Source organism: Mesoplodon densirostris, chromosome 19 (assembly GCF_025265405.1).
Source record: "Mesoplodon densirostris isolate mMesDen1 chromosome 19, mMesDen1 primary haplotype, whole genome shotgun sequence".
In the NCBI taxonomy this organism is placed as follows: Eukaryota; Metazoa; Chordata; class Mammalia; order Artiodactyla; family Ziphiidae; genus Mesoplodon; species Mesoplodon densirostris.
In genome coordinates, this window is record NC_082679.1 from 48,495,989 (window position 1) to 48,514,257 (window position 18,269).

The 18,269-nt window shown below is 42.5% G+C and overlaps 1 protein-coding gene across 2 annotated transcripts in view; it reads left to right on the forward strand.

The window, feature by feature from the left end:
* Nucleotides 1-17,972, forward strand: part of UTP4 (UTP4 small subunit processome component) — a 34,259-nt gene extending 16,287 nt beyond the window's left edge. For both annotated transcript variants that reach the window (XM_060084731.1, XM_060084733.1), the window contains exons 7-17: nt 3,848-4,019; nt 4,131-4,222; nt 5,835-5,931; nt 6,946-7,010; nt 8,146-8,268; nt 8,678-8,834; nt 10,719-10,825; nt 11,848-11,943; nt 15,151-15,336; nt 16,814-16,924; nt 17,770-17,972. In XM_060084731.1, coding sequence (XP_059940714.1) covers nt 3,848-4,019; nt 4,131-4,222; nt 5,835-5,931; nt 6,946-7,010; nt 8,146-8,268; nt 8,678-8,834; nt 10,719-10,825; nt 11,848-11,943; nt 15,151-15,336; nt 16,814-16,924; nt 17,770-17,886 — 1,323 coding nt within the window. In that variant the 3' untranslated portion in view covers nt 17,887-17,972. The remainder of the gene's footprint in view (nt 1-3,847; nt 4,020-4,130; nt 4,223-5,834; nt 5,932-6,945; nt 7,011-8,145; nt 8,269-8,677; nt 8,835-10,718; nt 10,826-11,847; nt 11,944-15,150; nt 15,337-16,813; nt 16,925-17,769) is intronic.
* Nucleotides 17,973-18,269: the final 297 nt, after the last annotated feature.

Consider the following 18,269-nt stretch of genomic DNA (forward strand, 5'->3'; position numbering starts at 1 on the left):
GGAAGATCCCACATGCCGCAGAGTGGCTAGGCCCGTGAGCCATGGACGCTGAGCCTTCGCGTCCAGAGCCTGTGCTCTGCAACGGGAGAGGCCACAACAGTGAGAGGCCCGCATAACACAAAAATAAATAAATAAATAAATAAAATAGAGTTTTGATCCAAAATGGTTGTAATTATTAGACAGTAAGACTTAATTATTAAATTTAGTACTATTTAAAGTATAATTATTTAAGGATTATGCACCTGTTCAAAGACCAAAGAAGATGTATATTTATTGCTGTGGAACCATTTCTAGGATATATTGGTAAGGGGAAAAAGCAGAACAGTATTACAGTGTATAATATAGTGTATAATAAGGAAAGGTAGAGATTTATATACTAGATATTTATATATGAGATATTCTAGGACTTCCCTGGCGGTCCAGTGGTTAAGACTCAGCGCTTCCATTGCAGGGGACTTGGGTTCAGTCCCTGGTCAGGGAACTAAGATCCTGCATGCTGCATGGCATGGCTAAAAAAAAAGAGAAAAGAAAAGAAACATATTCTATGTGTATACAGTTTTGCTAGTGTATACATAGAATATCTCTGGAAATATTGAAAATGCAAATAATGACAGTTTCTGGAAGAAAGTTTTTTGGGGGTAGGTGGAAGACAGGTATAACTTGTACTGCGTACCACTTTATACTGTCTGATCTTCTACCTTGTGCCTATATTACTCTATTGCATTAAGTCTTAGATACAAATGATTGTAACATGTCATAATTTTGTTATCATGGGAAAGAAGAAATACTTTTATTAAACTATGACAGAGTGGTTTTTTAAATGTAAAATTCATATTTTATAAGCACATAATATAAGCTTTTATAATATAAACTGACACAATGCTTTTTTAAACATAAAATTTATATTTTACTTATTGAAGAGCTTCTTGAGACTTAAACCGAAGTTTTTTGTTATATCACTCTTACGCATATATAAAAAGGAAAGTATGTGTGAAATAAAATGATTAGGGTATTCCTAGAACTTGCTCACGTTCAGAGTTGAACTCTGAATCACTTGAACTCAGTTATTGGGGTCCATGTTTCTCACACATGCCTCCCAGCCATCCAAGTGTTGGTAGAAGATGCTCCAATATAGTCCCAAGATTTTCTTGTAGGCTTTTGACAACTGTTCTGCAAGTTGTTTTTGTTTTGTTTTGTTTTATTATTATTTGGCTGCATCGGGTCTTAATTGCTGCGTGTGGGATCTTCATCATGGCCTGCGGGATCTTTCCTTGAGGCGCGTGGGATCTTTCCTTGCAGCACACAGGCTCTTCATTGTGGCATGCAGCCTTCTCTAGTTGCGGTGCGGGCTTCTCTCTAGTTGTGGCGCGTGGGCTCTGTTGCCCCACGGCATGTGAGATCTTGGTCCCCCAGCCAGGGATCAAACCGCATCCCCTGCATTGGAAGGTGGATTCGTAACCACTGGACCACGAGGGAAATCCGTACTCTGCAAGTTTTGATGTTCATTCTTTATCTGAAGATGTCACATAACACAGGTTGACAGATTTTTGATATTTTGATTTCAGAGATGTTAAGATGTGGGAAAATGTGTGCCTGAGAAGCAAGGGATTGTGGTACTTTTTTTTTTTTTTTCAGTTGAAACATGCAATTGTACAAATTCCAGTCCTCAAAAAGGCTTATCACAAACTCTGGAGTTGGGCAGACTTGGGTTTGAATCCCAGTCATACCACTTAATAGCTACATGTCTTCCTTGGGCAAGTTGCTTCTTTCTAAGTCTCAGTTTCTTCCTCTGTGAGAACAAGGAGGTTAGTAATACAGGCTGCATGGCGTCTGAGGAAAGATTAAATGGGTTGTGCTTGTAAAGTGCTAAGTAGAGTGTCTGGCACAGCGAGTGTGCTATTGCCATTTTCACATCTCTTTTGACACCAGTCCTAATTTCAAGGCTTTTCTCCATACTCTCTTGCCAGAACAGATGGTTTATATTTAGATTTCTTTTCAGTGGTTTCTCATTGACTAAAGAGTGAATTGTGGCAAACACCCAGTCCTTTGATCTTCTTAGAGGCTTTTCACCTCCATCAAGTAGGCAAGTACTGATTCCTGCAGGGAGTTGTAGGGAACATTTGCCTTCATTTAGAGGTCAGTCCTGAGATATTTTGTTCCGTGTGAAGCAGCCACTCTTTGATTAAGTTAGTGTGTATGTGCGCGCGCGCGTGCGTGCACTTGCGCCCCCCCAGGTCTGTTTTTCCCTTGCTTCATTCCTGTTGCACCCCTAGAGAGCCCTTTTCTTTTGTTTGCTTTTCTGTTATTTTATGATTCCACCTCAGGGAAAGAGAATGTGGAGTGAGAGGCCTCCCTTCCCAGTTCTTCTCTGTAGGTAGTACTTTGAGCAAACAGCCACTTGAACTGTTTAGTGGAGGTGATGGAGAGAGCGTGTGAATTCCTAGCAGCTCAGTATTTCCACTTTTGCCTTAGGCTAATGGTTTTCAAATAGTAGTATCCTTAGAGAAGGTGAGGGAGAGGCCTGTGCCCGGAGCAAAGGCTCTGGCGGCACATACACGTCTGTAAACTGACAGACAGGTAAACTCTTGAAGTTCCAGTTTCCTTATCTGTGTAAAGGGCTATTAAATGATGATTGGGGGGAAAAAGGGTAAAATCATAACTCATCCAAACATGAAATGGAAGTATGTCAGAGATTTTCTGTAACTCATTAACTAATGAGGGAACCAGTAAGTTACAAGCAGTTCTAAGGGAGAAATCAAAGAACACAGTTATGTAAGGCCATCAGGAATGCTGAAATGATTTACAAATTGTTGCAGGACTCAGTGTCCACAGGACAATCATCAGCTGCATTCTACCAAGCAAAATTCTTTTGCATCTCTATGCAAGAGAATCTTTTGCATCACTCTCAGTTTTTTTACAATTTATGGAGTTGTAAAGTAGCTCTAGGACAATCAAAGGGCTCACCAGACAAGGACACCAGTACTTGTTATGCTCATTTCAGTCTTTTGTAGTTTCTCCTGATAGGACAGATGATACTTAACCTTGCAGGTTATTGAAGGATTAGAGATGATATGACATACAACGTTCCTAGCACAGTCAGTGTGTAGTTGATGGCAGCTACATGCTCACGTGTGTTCAGACATCTCACTTTTCTTGACTGGCTCACCTACTCTTTACACTGTTTGATTGGTTAACTACTGATCCAGGTTTCTGATTTTTCTCACTACCCTATCAAGCCTCCTGTTTTGTTTTCTTACTCAAAGTTATGTGCATTTTTAAAAACAAGTTAAAATGAAAATGGTTTTGAGATATAGAGGAATTTTAAAAGGTAGTTGTAGACACAGCAAGACCTTTTAAAACTGACAGAAATCCTCGTGCTCAACCTGCTGACAAGAGAGAGCCTTAAACTGGGGACCAGGGAACCTGCATCTTTGTGATATTGACCAGGCCACTTCCCCTCCCCAGCCCACCCTTTCTTCGTCTCTAAAAAGAGGACAGTGAATTTTAGGGTTTTCTAAGCTTCAGTCTTTTGACTGCCAGTTTTGCGACCCCTCCCCTTTCCCCAATATTGTTGCTATTCTAATGGGGTCTGGTTTGCGTTATATGAAAGCACACTAACAGTTTGAAGTACTTACTGTTAATTTTGTCAGTAGGGGGCGCTTTGTTACCTATGCGCGAACTTGCTCCCCTGATGGCATTGTTAGCTTCTGGAGGAAAAAGACCCCTGCAACCAATTCTGGGCATAGGTTTTCCCCCTAAGCTGCCCAGACAGAAAACCTCGGGGAATGTTTTTCAAACTGGGCCCTGTTTTGCTCAAATGTACCTCCCTAATGATTTACTTTCTCAGCAAGAAGACAGTTTCGTGGTGGGCACAGCCGAGGGGACAGTGTTCCATTTTCAGCTGGTCTCTGTGACTTCCAACAGCAGTGAGAAGCAGTGGGTGCGGACAAAGCCATTTCAGCATCACACTCACGACGTGCGAGCTGTGGCCCACAGCCCCATAGCACTGATATCTGGAGGTGGGTTTCAGTCTTGGCCGGGGCTGCTTCATTACTCTGTCCAGCTGTGGTTATTTTCATGTGGGACTTTTTCTAATTCCGATATTTTTTCTCCTCTCCCTGCCGCTCCAGGCACAGACACCCACTTAGTCATTCGTCCTCTCATGGAGAAGGTGGAGGTAAAGAATTATGATGCTGCTCTCCGAAAAATCACTTTTCCCCATGTAAGTATCATCCTCTAATGCCCACCATGCCCTCATCTCCCGGTCTGCCTGTCCCATAAGACAGCACAGCTCACTCTTCTTTGGCAGATCTGTTGGCCTTCTGTAGTTACCTTCTTTCTTCCTTCTCTTTCTAAGGCAAGCCTCTGGCAAAGATATTTACAGGGGCCAAGAGATTTAAAGCAGCATTCCTAGTTCAGTTTCTGGGGAAATCATTCCCTTTTCCCAGTAGGTGTGGTTTATGGGGATTTTGTTTGTTTGTTTTTAATTTTTTTTTTTTTTGTTTTTAATTTTTTAAAATAAATTTATTTATTTTTGGCTGCATGGGGTCTTCGTTGCTGCACACAGGCTTTCTCTAGTTGTGGCGAGCAGGGACTACTCTTTGTTGCGGTGCGCGGGCTTCTTATTGTGGCGGCTTCTCTTGTCGCAGAGCACGGGCTCCAGGTGCGCGGGCTTCAGTAGTTGTGGCACGCAGGCTCAGTAGTTGTGGCTCATGGGCTCTAGAGCACAGGCTCAGTAGTTGTGGCGCATGGGCTTAGTTGCTCCGTGGCATGCTCCTGGGATCTTCCCAGACCAGGGCTCGAACCTGTGTCCCCTGCATTGGCAGGCAGATTCTCAACCACTGTACCACCAGGGAAGTCCAAGCCTGGACTTTTTATTATTCTGGGTGGGAGCAGGAGAATCCAGGCTTCCAGTGTTCCTTTCTAGGTAAATCAGTCATCTTTCCAGGCTAGAAACTCTTCTTCCCACTACCTGCTTCTACATTCCATTCAACCAGTAAACCTTACTGAGTCTACCTCCTCGTTCTCTCTTGAATCTAGCCCTTTCTCTTTGTCTACACTGCCGTTAACCTAGTTTGGGTCAGTGTCTTTTCTCCTCTGGATTTCTTTACAGTAGTTTGTTAACAGTCTCCTTTTATTTAGATTTGTGTCATTCCAGCCTGTTCTCCATTGATCCGTTCAAAAAGCAACTTTGTTCATCCCTCCATGCTTATATGCCTTTGTTGGTCCTTGTTGTCCTCAGCGTAAAGACCTAATTCCTTAGCATGGCTTATGAAACCTGTCTTGATCCGGAGAAGACAGCCTCTTCCCTCACCTCTGTTCTCATGCACTTGCAGTATCCCCACCCCCATCTGCACTCAGTCTGGCAGTTCTGAAAGACTCCTTTTTATTCCCTCTAACGCTCTCTTCCCTTTGAGCTATTTCCTGTGCCATCCCTCTGCTTGGAACGTCCTGCCCTACCTTCTTTGCCTGAGTACTCTTTACCAGTGAGCCTCATCTGGGCTCCTGTCTTTACTGCCATGAGGCCTTTCTACTTTTTTTCATTACATACTGTGCTTAGCCGTGTTAAAATTCTTTGCACACTTAACGTAATTGCCTGTTTAATTTTCTGTCAACCCTTTAAACTATAAGCTTGAGAGCAGTAGCTAGGTTTTTATTTACCGCTATGTTTTTAGATCCTAGGACAGTGCCTGGCAAATGGTAGTACTTAGGAAATATTTATCAAGTTAATGGATTTTAACGGTAAAAAATGTTCTGAGGTGTTGCTGCTGTATCCAGTACAGAGGCAATAGATGACTCCAGCTTGTTTATGTCTTTTTGATTCTTGGATACAGCGACGTCTCGTTTCCTGTGCAAAAAAGAAGCAGCTTCTCCTCTTCCAGTTTGCTCATCACTTGGAACTTTGGCGACTGGGATCCACAGTTGCAACAGGTAAGATGGGAGAAAGTTTTTTTCCAATAAGAAAACTGGAGATAGAAGCCGGAAATGGCAATTGAAATTCTGCTTGTGGAAAAATGGAAGTAGGTTTGTCTGTGTCCTTTTGAACTTACGGTTTCCCACCCACTACATAGAGCAGAGGCGTTCCTCAGAGTGTTAAAATTATTAGCAGGACACTGGATCATCAGTGCAAAGTTTCCAGTTCGGTCTGGTGCACTGCAGGATATAGTGGCGCTGAGGGTAGTGGAATCAAAGTTCTCCCTGGCTAGACTGGGATCAAAACAGGCTGTTGAAAAATGACAGGTTTTAATGTGGGGTCGTGACAGGCCTGCATGAAAAAGAAGGTTGTGCAGATCTTACCAGGGTGACAGCCTCATGGCCTTAAGTATGACATACCTGTTTGGGTCCTGTTTTTTTTTTTTTTTTTTTTGCGGTATGCGGGCCTCTCACTGTTGTGGCCTCCCCCGTTGCGGAGCACAGGCTCCGGACGCGCAGGCTCCGGACGCTCAGGCTCAGCGGCCATGGCTCACGGGCCCAGCCGCTCCGCGGCATATGGGATCCTCCCAGACCGGGGCACGAACCCGTATCCCCTGCATCGGCAGGCGGACTCTCAACCACTTGCGCCACCAGGGAGGCCCGGTCCTGTTGTTTTATAGTAGGTTAGAGGCTTTTGCTTTAGGCTCCAAAATGAACAAATGAAGTTGAAGTCGAGGCCACACAAACTTCACTTCCATCCACCTGCATGCCTGGCTGTGGGAGGCGGCTTCAGAGAAATAGGGGTGTGCCCTAGGCCGTATCCAGGGCACTCAAGTAGAAGCCAAGAAAGTGCTCGCTGCTTTCCTCTTCGTATACATACCCCCAGCAAACTGTAAGCTTACTACGTCAGACGTTTTTCTGATTTCCCAGTGGTAGAGATTTCTTTCTACCCAGGAATGACTCTTTAGAAGAAAAAATGTATGAATAACCTTTCTTTGGGAAGAAAAATGTCAGAGGTATTTCTTGTTCCAGGAAAGAATGGGGATACCCTTCCACTCTCTAAAAATGCAGATCACTTACTTCACCTCAAGACAAAGGTAAAGAAATTTAACTGTGTGTTCAGACTCTGAAATCCAGAACATTTTTCTCATTCTGAATTTTGAGGGTTTCTTCGTTGACATCATAAACTGTTTAAGATCTGAAGTTATTTGAATGAAGTACTATGTCAAAAGAGCTGGGTTTCCTATGATTGTAAGTCAGGCATTCAGAATTTATTGGATGAATAAATACAAGAAATTCGTTTTTCTTCTTTTGGTATTATTATGAAAATAACATGCATTGTTTTTAAAAATTCAAATAATGCAAAAGAGTATGCAATGAAAAATGAACCTCTTTCTTACCCCCATCCCGCCAGAGATGATCACTGACAGTGGTTTCTTATATATTCTTTCAGAAAAAATTTTCACCCATGCGTGCATGTGTATACATCCTTTCTTTCTAGAATATCGGGACTATACTATACAAACAACTTTGTCTTCCTTTTTAAAAATCTTTATTTTAATTGCACAAATAATTTGTGAATACAGTCTTACTATGAAGAATTCAAACAATATCAATAATTTATATCCTTGCCCAGCTCTTTAATACTAGTCCCCTCTCCTGCAATAATTACTGTTAATTGATTAGCTGTATACCCTTCTAGATCTTTTTCTGTGTGTGAGAATACTTATGTGTGTATACATATGTACTTACATACACTCAGATGTTTTTTGAGTTTTTTGAATTACATAAATGTTACACTAAACTTTTCCGGTGTTAGGCAAATTTTTTCACTTAATATTTCTTACAGGTCTTTAAAGCAGGTTGTCATTGACCAAAACAGAAAATCAGTCCCCAAGTCACTGAGCCTCCAAAGCTTCACTGCATTAAATGCCTCCTTGCTCAGGTTTCTAAAGTTAGGGTTCATTATGAAGCTACCCATGAAGTATGCGAAGGGCTGAGATAAACTCATAGTATTCAGAGACCTCTGTTCTGGGTTTTGGAAATCAAAGCCACACCACTTAGATGTTCTACCTTTGAAATAATCATAGTGACACATAGTGTATGAGTGTCAGGATTATGCGTTGGTATTTGTGGATACATTCAGAGTGGCAGTAGCTTGAGGATTCATGCTATAGTGAACCTTGTCTGAAGTTTTACTTGACTATTCATCCTGCTTCCTAATGTTACCAGGGTCCTGAGAACATTATCTGCAGCTGTATCTCCCCATGTGGAAGTTGGATAGCCTATTCTACAGCTTCTCGGTTTTTTCTCTATCGTTTGAATTATGAACATGACAACATAAACCTCCAAAGGGTACGTGATTACCCCAAGCCTGGTTGAATAAGAAGAAACCTTATAAGTGGTTGATTTTTGTGTGAAGTGGAAACGTCCTGGATATGAATCCTTGTTCCGTGAAAAGCTATTTTGAGAAACCTGTTATAAAACAGTCTATTATTGCCATTTAAAATTATGTTTTTGGAGAATAGGGAAATGCCAGAAAGTGGCAGTAAAGGTTAGGCTTTTGAGGAGAAGACAAAGGGGGTGGATAGGTTACAGTAGGCACGTCTGTGTTCCAGGCCCTTGGTTGATTGGCTTCCTTGGAGACAGGAAGCATTCATATGATTTAAGCCTGACTGTGATTATTTTTGATGGGCTCTGGGTCTAACTTCTCTCTCTCTCTCTCTCTCTCTCTCTCTGATTTTTTGTTACTGGTTCCCCCAAGGTTTCCAAAATGCCAGCGTTCCTTCGCTCTGCCCTTCAGATTTTGTTTTCTGAGGATTCAACGAAGCTCTTTGTGGCATCAAATCAAGGGTCTGTGCATGTCATTCGGCTGCTGGAGGGAAGCTTCAAGCACCTGCATACTTTTCAGCCTCAGTCAGGTGAGAAGTTGGTAGTTGGCCATGGGAGAGAGCTGTCAGTCTCGATGTTTCTTTTTTTCCATTTAAACCTCAATTGTTGGGGGTTCACTAATGCTCTTCTCTGCCCTGCAAAAATTACACATTCACTCACATGTTTGCGATTTAAAGTAGAAGGAGAGACCTGGCAAGTGAAAACGCTCGATGAAATCTGAAGTGTTGCTCACACCTACTCTTTTCTCACTGGGTTTTTGATTCCTTATTTGGGGCCAGAGAAGTTTCATCACCCTTCTTGGAGTTTTGTTAGCAGAGCAAGAAGAAAGTTAAAATCATCTGTAATTCTGACACCCAGAAATAACCACCATTATTATTTTATATATTTCCAGTAGGTGCTGGTTATGTAGGTATCTTATGGACATGTTAATCTTTTTGGTTGTTTGTTTTTATAATGATGAGCTTATACATACAGTTTCATTACCTGTCCTAATGCTTATGACCACTTTTCCATATGTTTTGAGAACATGAGTATGCATGAATGAGTGACTGTGTATAGATAACAACTGGTGAGATAACTACTAAGGACTTAGTACCCAATACTTCCCACGGGCCTTTTTCCTTCTCCCTTTTTCTGGCTTGTAGTGACTTCACTGTTATTTAGACTTCATCAGCCTGGAAAATCAACTTTTTAAAATCAACTTAAACTCTCACTGTTCATAAGCTGCCCCAGAAGCAAACAGGAAAAGAAACATACAAATTAGGAGTCAGATGAAGTAAACTGACAGTATTTATTGAGTACCTGTATATGGTTTTAACACTTAGATTCTTTACCTTGCATTTAGCACTCCTTTAAAATTGGGCTCTGCATTATGTATATAACTTTATTTCTTCCTCCTATCTCATCTCACTTCCCCCTCTAGTCAGGCTGGTTTCTTCACAGCCCTCAAACCTGTGTATTCCTGTCCTTGTCACTTAGGTCACACTGTTCTCCATCCTTTTCTACCCACCTCGCTCATCCTTTAGCATCTGGTTTATGTCTAGTTATAAAGCTTTTTCATTGTTTGGGGCTGTTACATGCAACACTTACTTTGGCATATAGCATTACTTCTGATTTTTATCCCACATGGGTCTTCATGATGCCAGATTGGTTTAAAATTCTTTAATGACAAAGATGGCTCATATGTGCCCATGCTCCCTTAGTGCTAAATATACAGCTAGTAAATTAAAGATATGTCTCGGGACTTCCCTGGTGGTGCAGTGGTTAAGAATCCGCCTGCCAATGCAGAGGACACAGGTTCGATCCCTGGTCCAGGAAGATCCCACATGCCGCGGAGCAACTAAGCCCGTGCACCACAACTACTGAGCCTGCACTCTAGAGCCTGCAAGCCACAACTACTGAAGCCCGCTCACCTAGAGCCCATGCTCCGCAACACTAGAAGCCACTGCAATGAGAAGCCCACGCACCGCAATGAAGAGTAGCCCCTGCTCGCCACAACTAGAGAAAGCCCGTGCATAGCAACCAAGACCCAACACAGCCAAAAAAAAAAGATATGCCTCAAGCCTATTTGCTGTTTGTAACTTTGTTTAAAAAACACCTGATAGGAAAGGAGTTTGAAACAATTAAGGTATAGATTTTGGTGGCAGCTCTTACCCTGATTCTCTGTTCTCATGGTAGTTCTGAGCAAGTGCTGCTTTCTGGTTTATCTCTCTGGCTCCTCTTTCCATGAAGGATGGCTAATTAAAATAGTAGACAGAGTAGCATCTAGAACTTATCTGCAAAACTATCTAGAAATTGTCCTATGAGTAATTTAAAACCAAGGCTCTTACTGGCTTTCGCCATCATTTTTAGGGCAGGACTGGCTGACTGTGGACACTGAATTCAGAGGCTTAACTACGGTTTTGTTCTCACAGGGACAGTGGAGTCCATGTGTCTTTTGGCAGTCAGTCCAGATGGAAATTGGCTAGCTGCATCAGGTACCAGTGCTGGAGCCCATGTGTACAACGTGAAACAACTAAAGGTGAGCATGAGGTTTAGTAGCAGAAAACAGGAGGAAGTTAGCTCTGCATTATAAGACTTAAGGCTAAAGCACATTGATATGACCCAGAAAATTGCTGGACTTCTTTTTAACCAAAAATTTTTCCTGTTTTACTTGTTTGGAACCCAAAAGCTATAATCTAACATTAAAATCAGTCAGTGGGAACAGTGAAATCACTAATGCACAGAAATTTGAAATTAAGGATTTATGAGTAATGAATCCAGATTATGTCTGTAGTTTGAGGAGGAAAATTCTGATTTACCCAGATGAATAGATGCAGATAGTAACAATTTCCTTTAATAGTTTGCCTTATAATCTCAAGGTATTTTAAAATTAAACAAAACTAGTAATAGCAGGAAAACATTTTTCACTAATTAGTGATGATATTGCCATTCACAGATTGAATCACTAATGTTCCCTTACAAGTTGTCATCGTCATATAAAAGTCAGATAAGAACTACAAAAAACTTAAAATAAGCATTAAAAGTTTAGAGAACGATATCAAACTGCAGCATCATTTAACGGGTTTGCCTGTTACTGCATGACTTAATCTTTACTGCACTGTGGCAAAAGCATGTACTGCTCTTTGAGCCTTGCCTGGCATTTAAAGGTGTTCCTGTGTACTAGTGCACATGCCTTGTGATTGAACATAAATTTCCATGCCTAGGCACTTATTTCTTTTAAATCCAGTGTAGAGCTGTAGATTCCCTGTTCAATGACATGTTTATGAGCAATTCATACAAATGTAGAGACAGCGGGGAGAGCTTTTTTCTGAGGTTCTCTGTGAATGCTGTTAGTTTTGTTGGCAGTTAAACTTGCATTTTTAAAAAAATGCAATTAAAGTTTATTGTTTGGGGAAATGCCTGACGTTTACGGAACTTCCATAGAATAGAACTTTTTGAATTCCAAAGAGCATTATTTTAAAACTACTGACCTAGACCATCCAGTCTTTCCTGAGGGAAGGAATCCTATTTTAGTTTTCTGTTTCTGTTATTTTTTCCCAGCTTCACTGCACAGTGCCTGCTTATAATTTCCCTGTGACTGCTCTGGCCATCGCCCCCAATACCAACAACCTTGTCATTGCTCATTCTGACCAGCAGGTAAGAGATCCCAGTGCTTTCTGATTCCCTCCAAATGGATAGTAACTTGGAAGCTGAGATAACGACAATTTTGGAGGAGCTTTTCTTTGACAGTACTGGACAATATAAAGGTAGTTTTCTCTTATGTGTAGTAAAGCTTCCATGTATGGCCTGGGCACATCATAGGCCAGTAACATCCATTGGCTTGATGGGTCACAATGGAATGGTGAAAAACTGAGATTCTAGAATAAAGAGGTATGAGAAGGAGGAAGAATTTTCAAGGGCTCGTTTTACTGATTGTTTTTAGGCTAGGATGAAATGGACTCAGGTGTTAGAGTGGATATGGGAGAACAATGAAATATCAGAAAGAGAATAAACAAACTATCCCCTTTAAAATCGCATCAAAAAAATAAAGTACTTAGGAATATGACTCACCAGGACTTATATGCTGAGAGCTATAAGACATTAATAAAGGAAATTGCAGATGATTCAAAGAAATGGAAAGCTATCCCCTGCTCTTGGATTGGAAGAATTAATATTGTTAAAATGGCCATACTACCCAAAGCAATCTGTAGATTTAATGCGATCCCTATCAAATTACCTATGACATTTTTCACAGAACTAGAACAAATAATCCTAAAATTTATATGGAATCATAGAAGACCCAGAATCGGGGCTTCCCTGGTGGTGCAGTGGTTGAGAATCCTCCTGCCAGTGCAGGGGACACGGGTTTGATCCCTGGTCTGGGAAGATCCCACATGCCGCAGAGCAGCTAAGCCTGTGCACCATAACTACTGAGCCCGCGTGCCACAACTACTGAAGCCCGCTCGTCTAGAGCCCATGCTCCGCAATGAGAAGCCCCCGCGATGAGAAGCCAGCGCACTGCAACCAAGAGTAGCCCCCGCTCACCACAACTAGAGAAAGCCCGTGCGCAACAGCGAAGACCCAACACAGCCAACAATAAATAAATAAAATAAACTTATTTTAAATAAATAAATAAAAATTTAAAAAAAATAAAAGAGGGCTTCCCTGGTGGCGCAGTGGTTGAGAGTCCGCCTGCCGATGCAGGGGACACGGGTTCGTGCCCCGATCCCGGAAGATCCCACGTGCCGCGGAGCGGCTGGGCCCGCGAGCCATGGCCGCGGAGCCTGTGTGTCCGGAGCCTGTGCTCCGCAACGGGAGAGGCCACAGCAGTGAGAGGCCCGCGTACAGCAAAATAAATAAATAAATAAATAAATAAATAAATAAAAGACCCAGAATTGCCAAAGCAAGCCTGAGGAAAAAGAACAAAGCAGGAGGCATAACCCTCCCAGACTTCAGACAATACTACTAAGCTACAGTAATCAAAACAGCATGACAGGGCTTCCCTGGTGGCGCAGTGGTTGAGAGTCCGCCTGCCGATGCAGAGGACACGGGTTCGACCCTGGTCCAGGAAGATCCCACATGCCGCGGAGCGGCTGGGCCCATGAGCCATGGCCGCTGAGCCTGCGCGTCCAGAGCCTGTGCTCCACAACGGGAGAGGCCACAACAGTGAGAGGCCCGTGTAACGCAAAACAAAAAAACAACAAAAAAAACCCAGCATGGTATTGGCACAAAAGCAGACATATGGATCAATGGAACAGACTAGAGAGCCCAGAAGTAAACCTACACACCTATGATCAGTTAATCTTCAACAAAGGAGGCAAGACTATACAATGGGCAAAATTAGTTCTTTGTCTGCCACTTTTCCATACCAAGTTGTAAGGAGAATATAATTGTAAGAAGATCTTTAAAATATCTGATCTACAGAACATATTATATATGAACTTGTCAATACTTATATATCCTCATCTGTAAAATGGGCTTGATAATACCTTCCTCACCGAGCTATTGGAAAGATTAAATGTGATTCAAGAAGCACATTTAAATAGACCACTAGGCAGATGATGCTTGCTACTTTTTTTTTTTTTTTGCGGTATGTGGGCCTCTCACTGTTGTGGCCTCTCCCGTTGCAGAGCACAGGCTCCGGACGCACAGGCTCAGCGGCCATGGCTCATGGGCCCAGCCGCTCCGTGGCATGTGGGATCTTCCCAGACCGGGGCACGAACCCACGTCCCCTGCATCGGCAGGCGGACTCTCAACCACTGCGCCACCAGGGAAGCCCCAATGCTTGCTACTTTGATTAGCAGTTTTTACACTCACACATGCACACACATACACGTTATATCCAGAAAATGAAATCTCTCATTTAAGTTCTTCTGTCATTAAAACTAGTGGGAAATTTTTTGGTACCTGTTTAATTAACAGAGATTGAGTTAATAATACACAGTACGGCTAGGGAAACAGCACTTCATATATTGCATAAATTAGTATACTGCTTTAGAGGACATTTTGGAGATATCTAAAAAAAACTTAAATCCACATAATCTTTGATTCAGAAGCTCCAATTCTAGAAGTTCTTCCCATAGGTATATGCTTTTAGTTGTGCAAAAAGACACTGATTCAGAGATAATCATTATAGCTTTATGTGTAGTAACCAAAGATTGCAAATACCTACATGCTCATTAAGCAGACTAGGTAAATAAATCCTGGTACATCCAAGAAGTGAGTAGATTATTACATGTTCTTCAAAAGGGGCATGAGTGATGTGTGTATACATTGATATGGGTCAGTCTCCATGGTATAATGCTAATGAAAAATGCAACATACAGAATAGTGTGTACTGTATGCATAAAATATCTCTGAAAAGATATAAACAAGAAACAGGCTGCTTTTGTCTTGGGGAAAAGAGATATTACGATTGCAGGTGGTTTTCCACTATAAACCTTTCTGTGCTGTTTGAATTGTTTATTGTTCTGTAATTTACCTTAAAATTTTTTTATTTAAAAAAAAAGTAGTGGGCCTCCCTGGTGGCGCAGTGGTTAAGAGTCCGCCTGCCGATGCAGGGGATACGGGTTCGTGCCCCGGTCTGGGAGGATCCCATATGCCGCGGAGCGGCTGGGCCCGTGAGCCATGGCCGCTGGGCCTGCGCATCCGGAGCCTGTGCTCCGCAACGGGAGAGGCCACAACAGTGAGAGGCCCGCATACCGCAAAAAAGAAAAAAAAAAAAAAAAAAAAAAGTAGTGAAAATGCATATTGCTGAATATGATACAGCCAAGGTTTGTATAGATATTTTCTGGTTCAGGCTGACCCTTCTTTGGTCTTTCTGGGTACCTGCCTGCACTTGCTCTGTGTCATATCCTTCCTCAGGTATTTGAGTACAGCATTCCAGACAAACAGTATACACAATGGAGCCGGACCATCCAGAAGCAGGGGTTTCATCATCTTTGGCTCCAAAGGGATACTCCCATCACACATATCAGTTTTCATCCCAAGAGACCAATGCACATCCTTCTCCATGATGCGTACATGTTCTGCATCATCGACAAGTCGTTGGTGAGTTCTTCACCACTACCACCTATGCTCTCGCTGGTTCTACTTAGGAATCTTTCCATTCTAAAAGCAAAGGAGGACAATAAATTAGAGGAAGGAGAATCAGAATAAAGGTTGCTAGTACATTCTTTGGAGGAGAGGAGCTTTTGTTTTGCAGATTTCCTCATTTTCCTACCCAGTCTCATGAGGCTCCCAGGGAAGGGGCAGCCCCTTGCGTACTGGTTTTTGCTGATTTGACTATTTCTCTGCTTTGCCTCTCAGCACATAAACTTAAATAGGAAAGAGATTAGGTCCGTATTCGGAAAGTGACCATAATCAGGGAATACCATTGGTTTGGCTGAATCACTTCCGCCTTTGCACCCTGGGATGACTGACATGATTTCATTAAAGGAGATACAGGCTGGAGTTTTGACCACTTGTGCCCCTTGGCTGAATATACTGGAACACTATCTGCAGGCTTGAGGGGTTGGTCTTAGTGTTTTGAAAAATGACCAGTTAGAAAAATTCCATTCTTCATGGCTGTGATTTAGGTGGGATGTGAGCATTCTTTTCTGTTCTAGAGTCCAGCCTCTGCCAGCAGCAGTTTTGATTCACCCCAAATTTCGTGTTTTTTTCTGGGCAGGCACTTTCTTTCCTAGGAGCAGTGTGAGCTATGGCCATGCCTATAATGCACTTTGGGCTTAGATTACAGCCAATACAGTGTTTTGGTGTATCTGTGAAGGTGGGCGTAGGAGGAACACAGGAAAAGCAGCAGATGGCTCTAAAGGAGGTGTGCATGGTGATGTGTCACTGGAACTCATCTCGTGGGCCCTGCGTCCTCTGGGTGTGGGAAGCAGAGCTGGCTGGCAAGTGCCTTCTGTGAGATGAGTGATACAGGAAGGACCCCTCCCATTCGTTTGCCTCTTTATAACTCAGCCTAGATCAGCCCATATTTTTCCCCAAGCATTGGTGATAAGTCCATCACTTCCTCATGCAGGGCAGAGCTATTTCCCAAGGAAGTCAGAGATAAAATATCACTTGCTTGGCTAGAGGCCGTCTCTTGAGGTGTCAGTGACATCAGTGGGGGTGGTTTGTGTTGCATTTTTGCCTGCGGAGAATTTCAGCCACTTGGCCGGTCTATGACCTGGTTGGGGGAGAGTCTAGAAAGCAGAGCCTTCATGGGCTGAGCTCCTACACATGCCAGTTTGTTTGTGTCTCACAAAGTGTTACTGACGAGACTGGCCAGAAGCCCCGGCTGGGCCCTTGAATCTTGCTGGCGTAGAGTACCCAAGCTCTCTTTGCCACATACCCTCACCATGTACAGTAGAGCTGCAGGAGTGGCTCCAGCTTTCTTCCTGAAGTAAGAAGGGTCAAGGAGGTAGTAAGTGTATAACATGACAGTTAGAAGATTGTGTTCCCCGAAAAAATCACTATTGTCCTTTGGTCTGTAGAGACCCAATAAAAAAATAATGATTTAAACAACACATTTTTGTCTTTTTAGCCTCTTCCAAATGACAAAACCTTACTCTACAATCCACTGCCTCCCACAAATGAATCAGATATCATCAGGAGGCGCACAGCTCATGCCTTTAAAATTTCTAAGAAATATAAGGTAATACATTTTGCGTTACATTCTGGGTGGTTGGTTCCTTGTGATATTATCAAAATGTAATAAGTCCCACAATAGACAAGAGTGTCTTCATTTTACATGCAGAGAACCTGGTTTTGGGAAACCAGTGACCTTTCTGAGACTGTCTCTCCCTTAGGTTTGTAGTTCATTGTTCTCGCCTCAGTAGATTAGAGGCAGGCACATCATCCTTCACCAAAATGAAATACATGGGTAGTGAGAAATGATGGTGGAGCTCAGTTGGGGTCTTTGTGTTAAAGCTGGCTTTTAAATTTGACTTCCAGTGGAGAATGTTCCACAAGATAAATTTCGAGCAATGGAAGTCATTGAATTTGTTAGATGTTCCTTTCTGGGCTCAGCTTTTCACTGTACTAGAACAGATATCCATTGAGCTTATGGTACTACAGCTATTTGTGCCAACTTACAAGTTCCATATTCATGCTTCTCAGATCAGAGTTCCTTGGGCACCCTGGAACATTTTCTTGGGGGTCTGCAGAATTTTTTTAAGTGGGGGGGTGTTGTAAATAATTCAAGTATGATTAACTTCTTGATGCATTTGTAACTTGCCATTTGTCAAGAATTTAGGCTCCAAAGCCCTCTGTTAACATTGATTCCTAAGAAATTTGAGAATCGCAGATTTTCCATACAGAGAAACATGAAAAATCTTGCTGAAATCTTAAATGATGGAATTCAGTTATAAAAGCTGGAAGGATTGTCAGAGATTTACACCCCTCCAGCTTGAACGGGGCTAACATTTTAGCCCTAGTTAGTCGATTCAGGACTAGCCCCAGAACCTAACTCCTGGTGGACTCATTACCATCTCTCTACAGCCTCTACTCTTCATGGATCTTTTGGATGAAAGAACACTAGTGGCGGTAGAACGGCCTCTGGACGACATCATCTCTCAGCTGCCACCACCCATCAAAAAGAAGAAATTTGGGACCTAAAACAGGGCATTGTCTGTGTCCTTTCTTGAACTGTCTAACCTGTTTTCACAAATCATTATAATAAAACAAGTTATTCTTTAGGACTAGTCATTATGGATGTTATTTTCTAAAATGCTGGACAGGAATTTCCCTTCATTGACTGAAACCGAACAGAAACTCCAAGGTATTGTAGTTGAGATAGTGTTCCAGTTAGCTACAAAGTCATCCAACTTGTTTAGGTCCTGTTTGTTCTTTAGACCACACTCTCAGGGGAAAAAGGCAATAGTTACCTCCTATCCCCTAACACATGCTTGAGGCTTCAGAGAGCTGATGACCTTCATTGTCTGCCAGCCTCCAGCCTGCAGCCCGTGCAAAGGCATGGGGACTTGCCTCAAGTTGCCTTT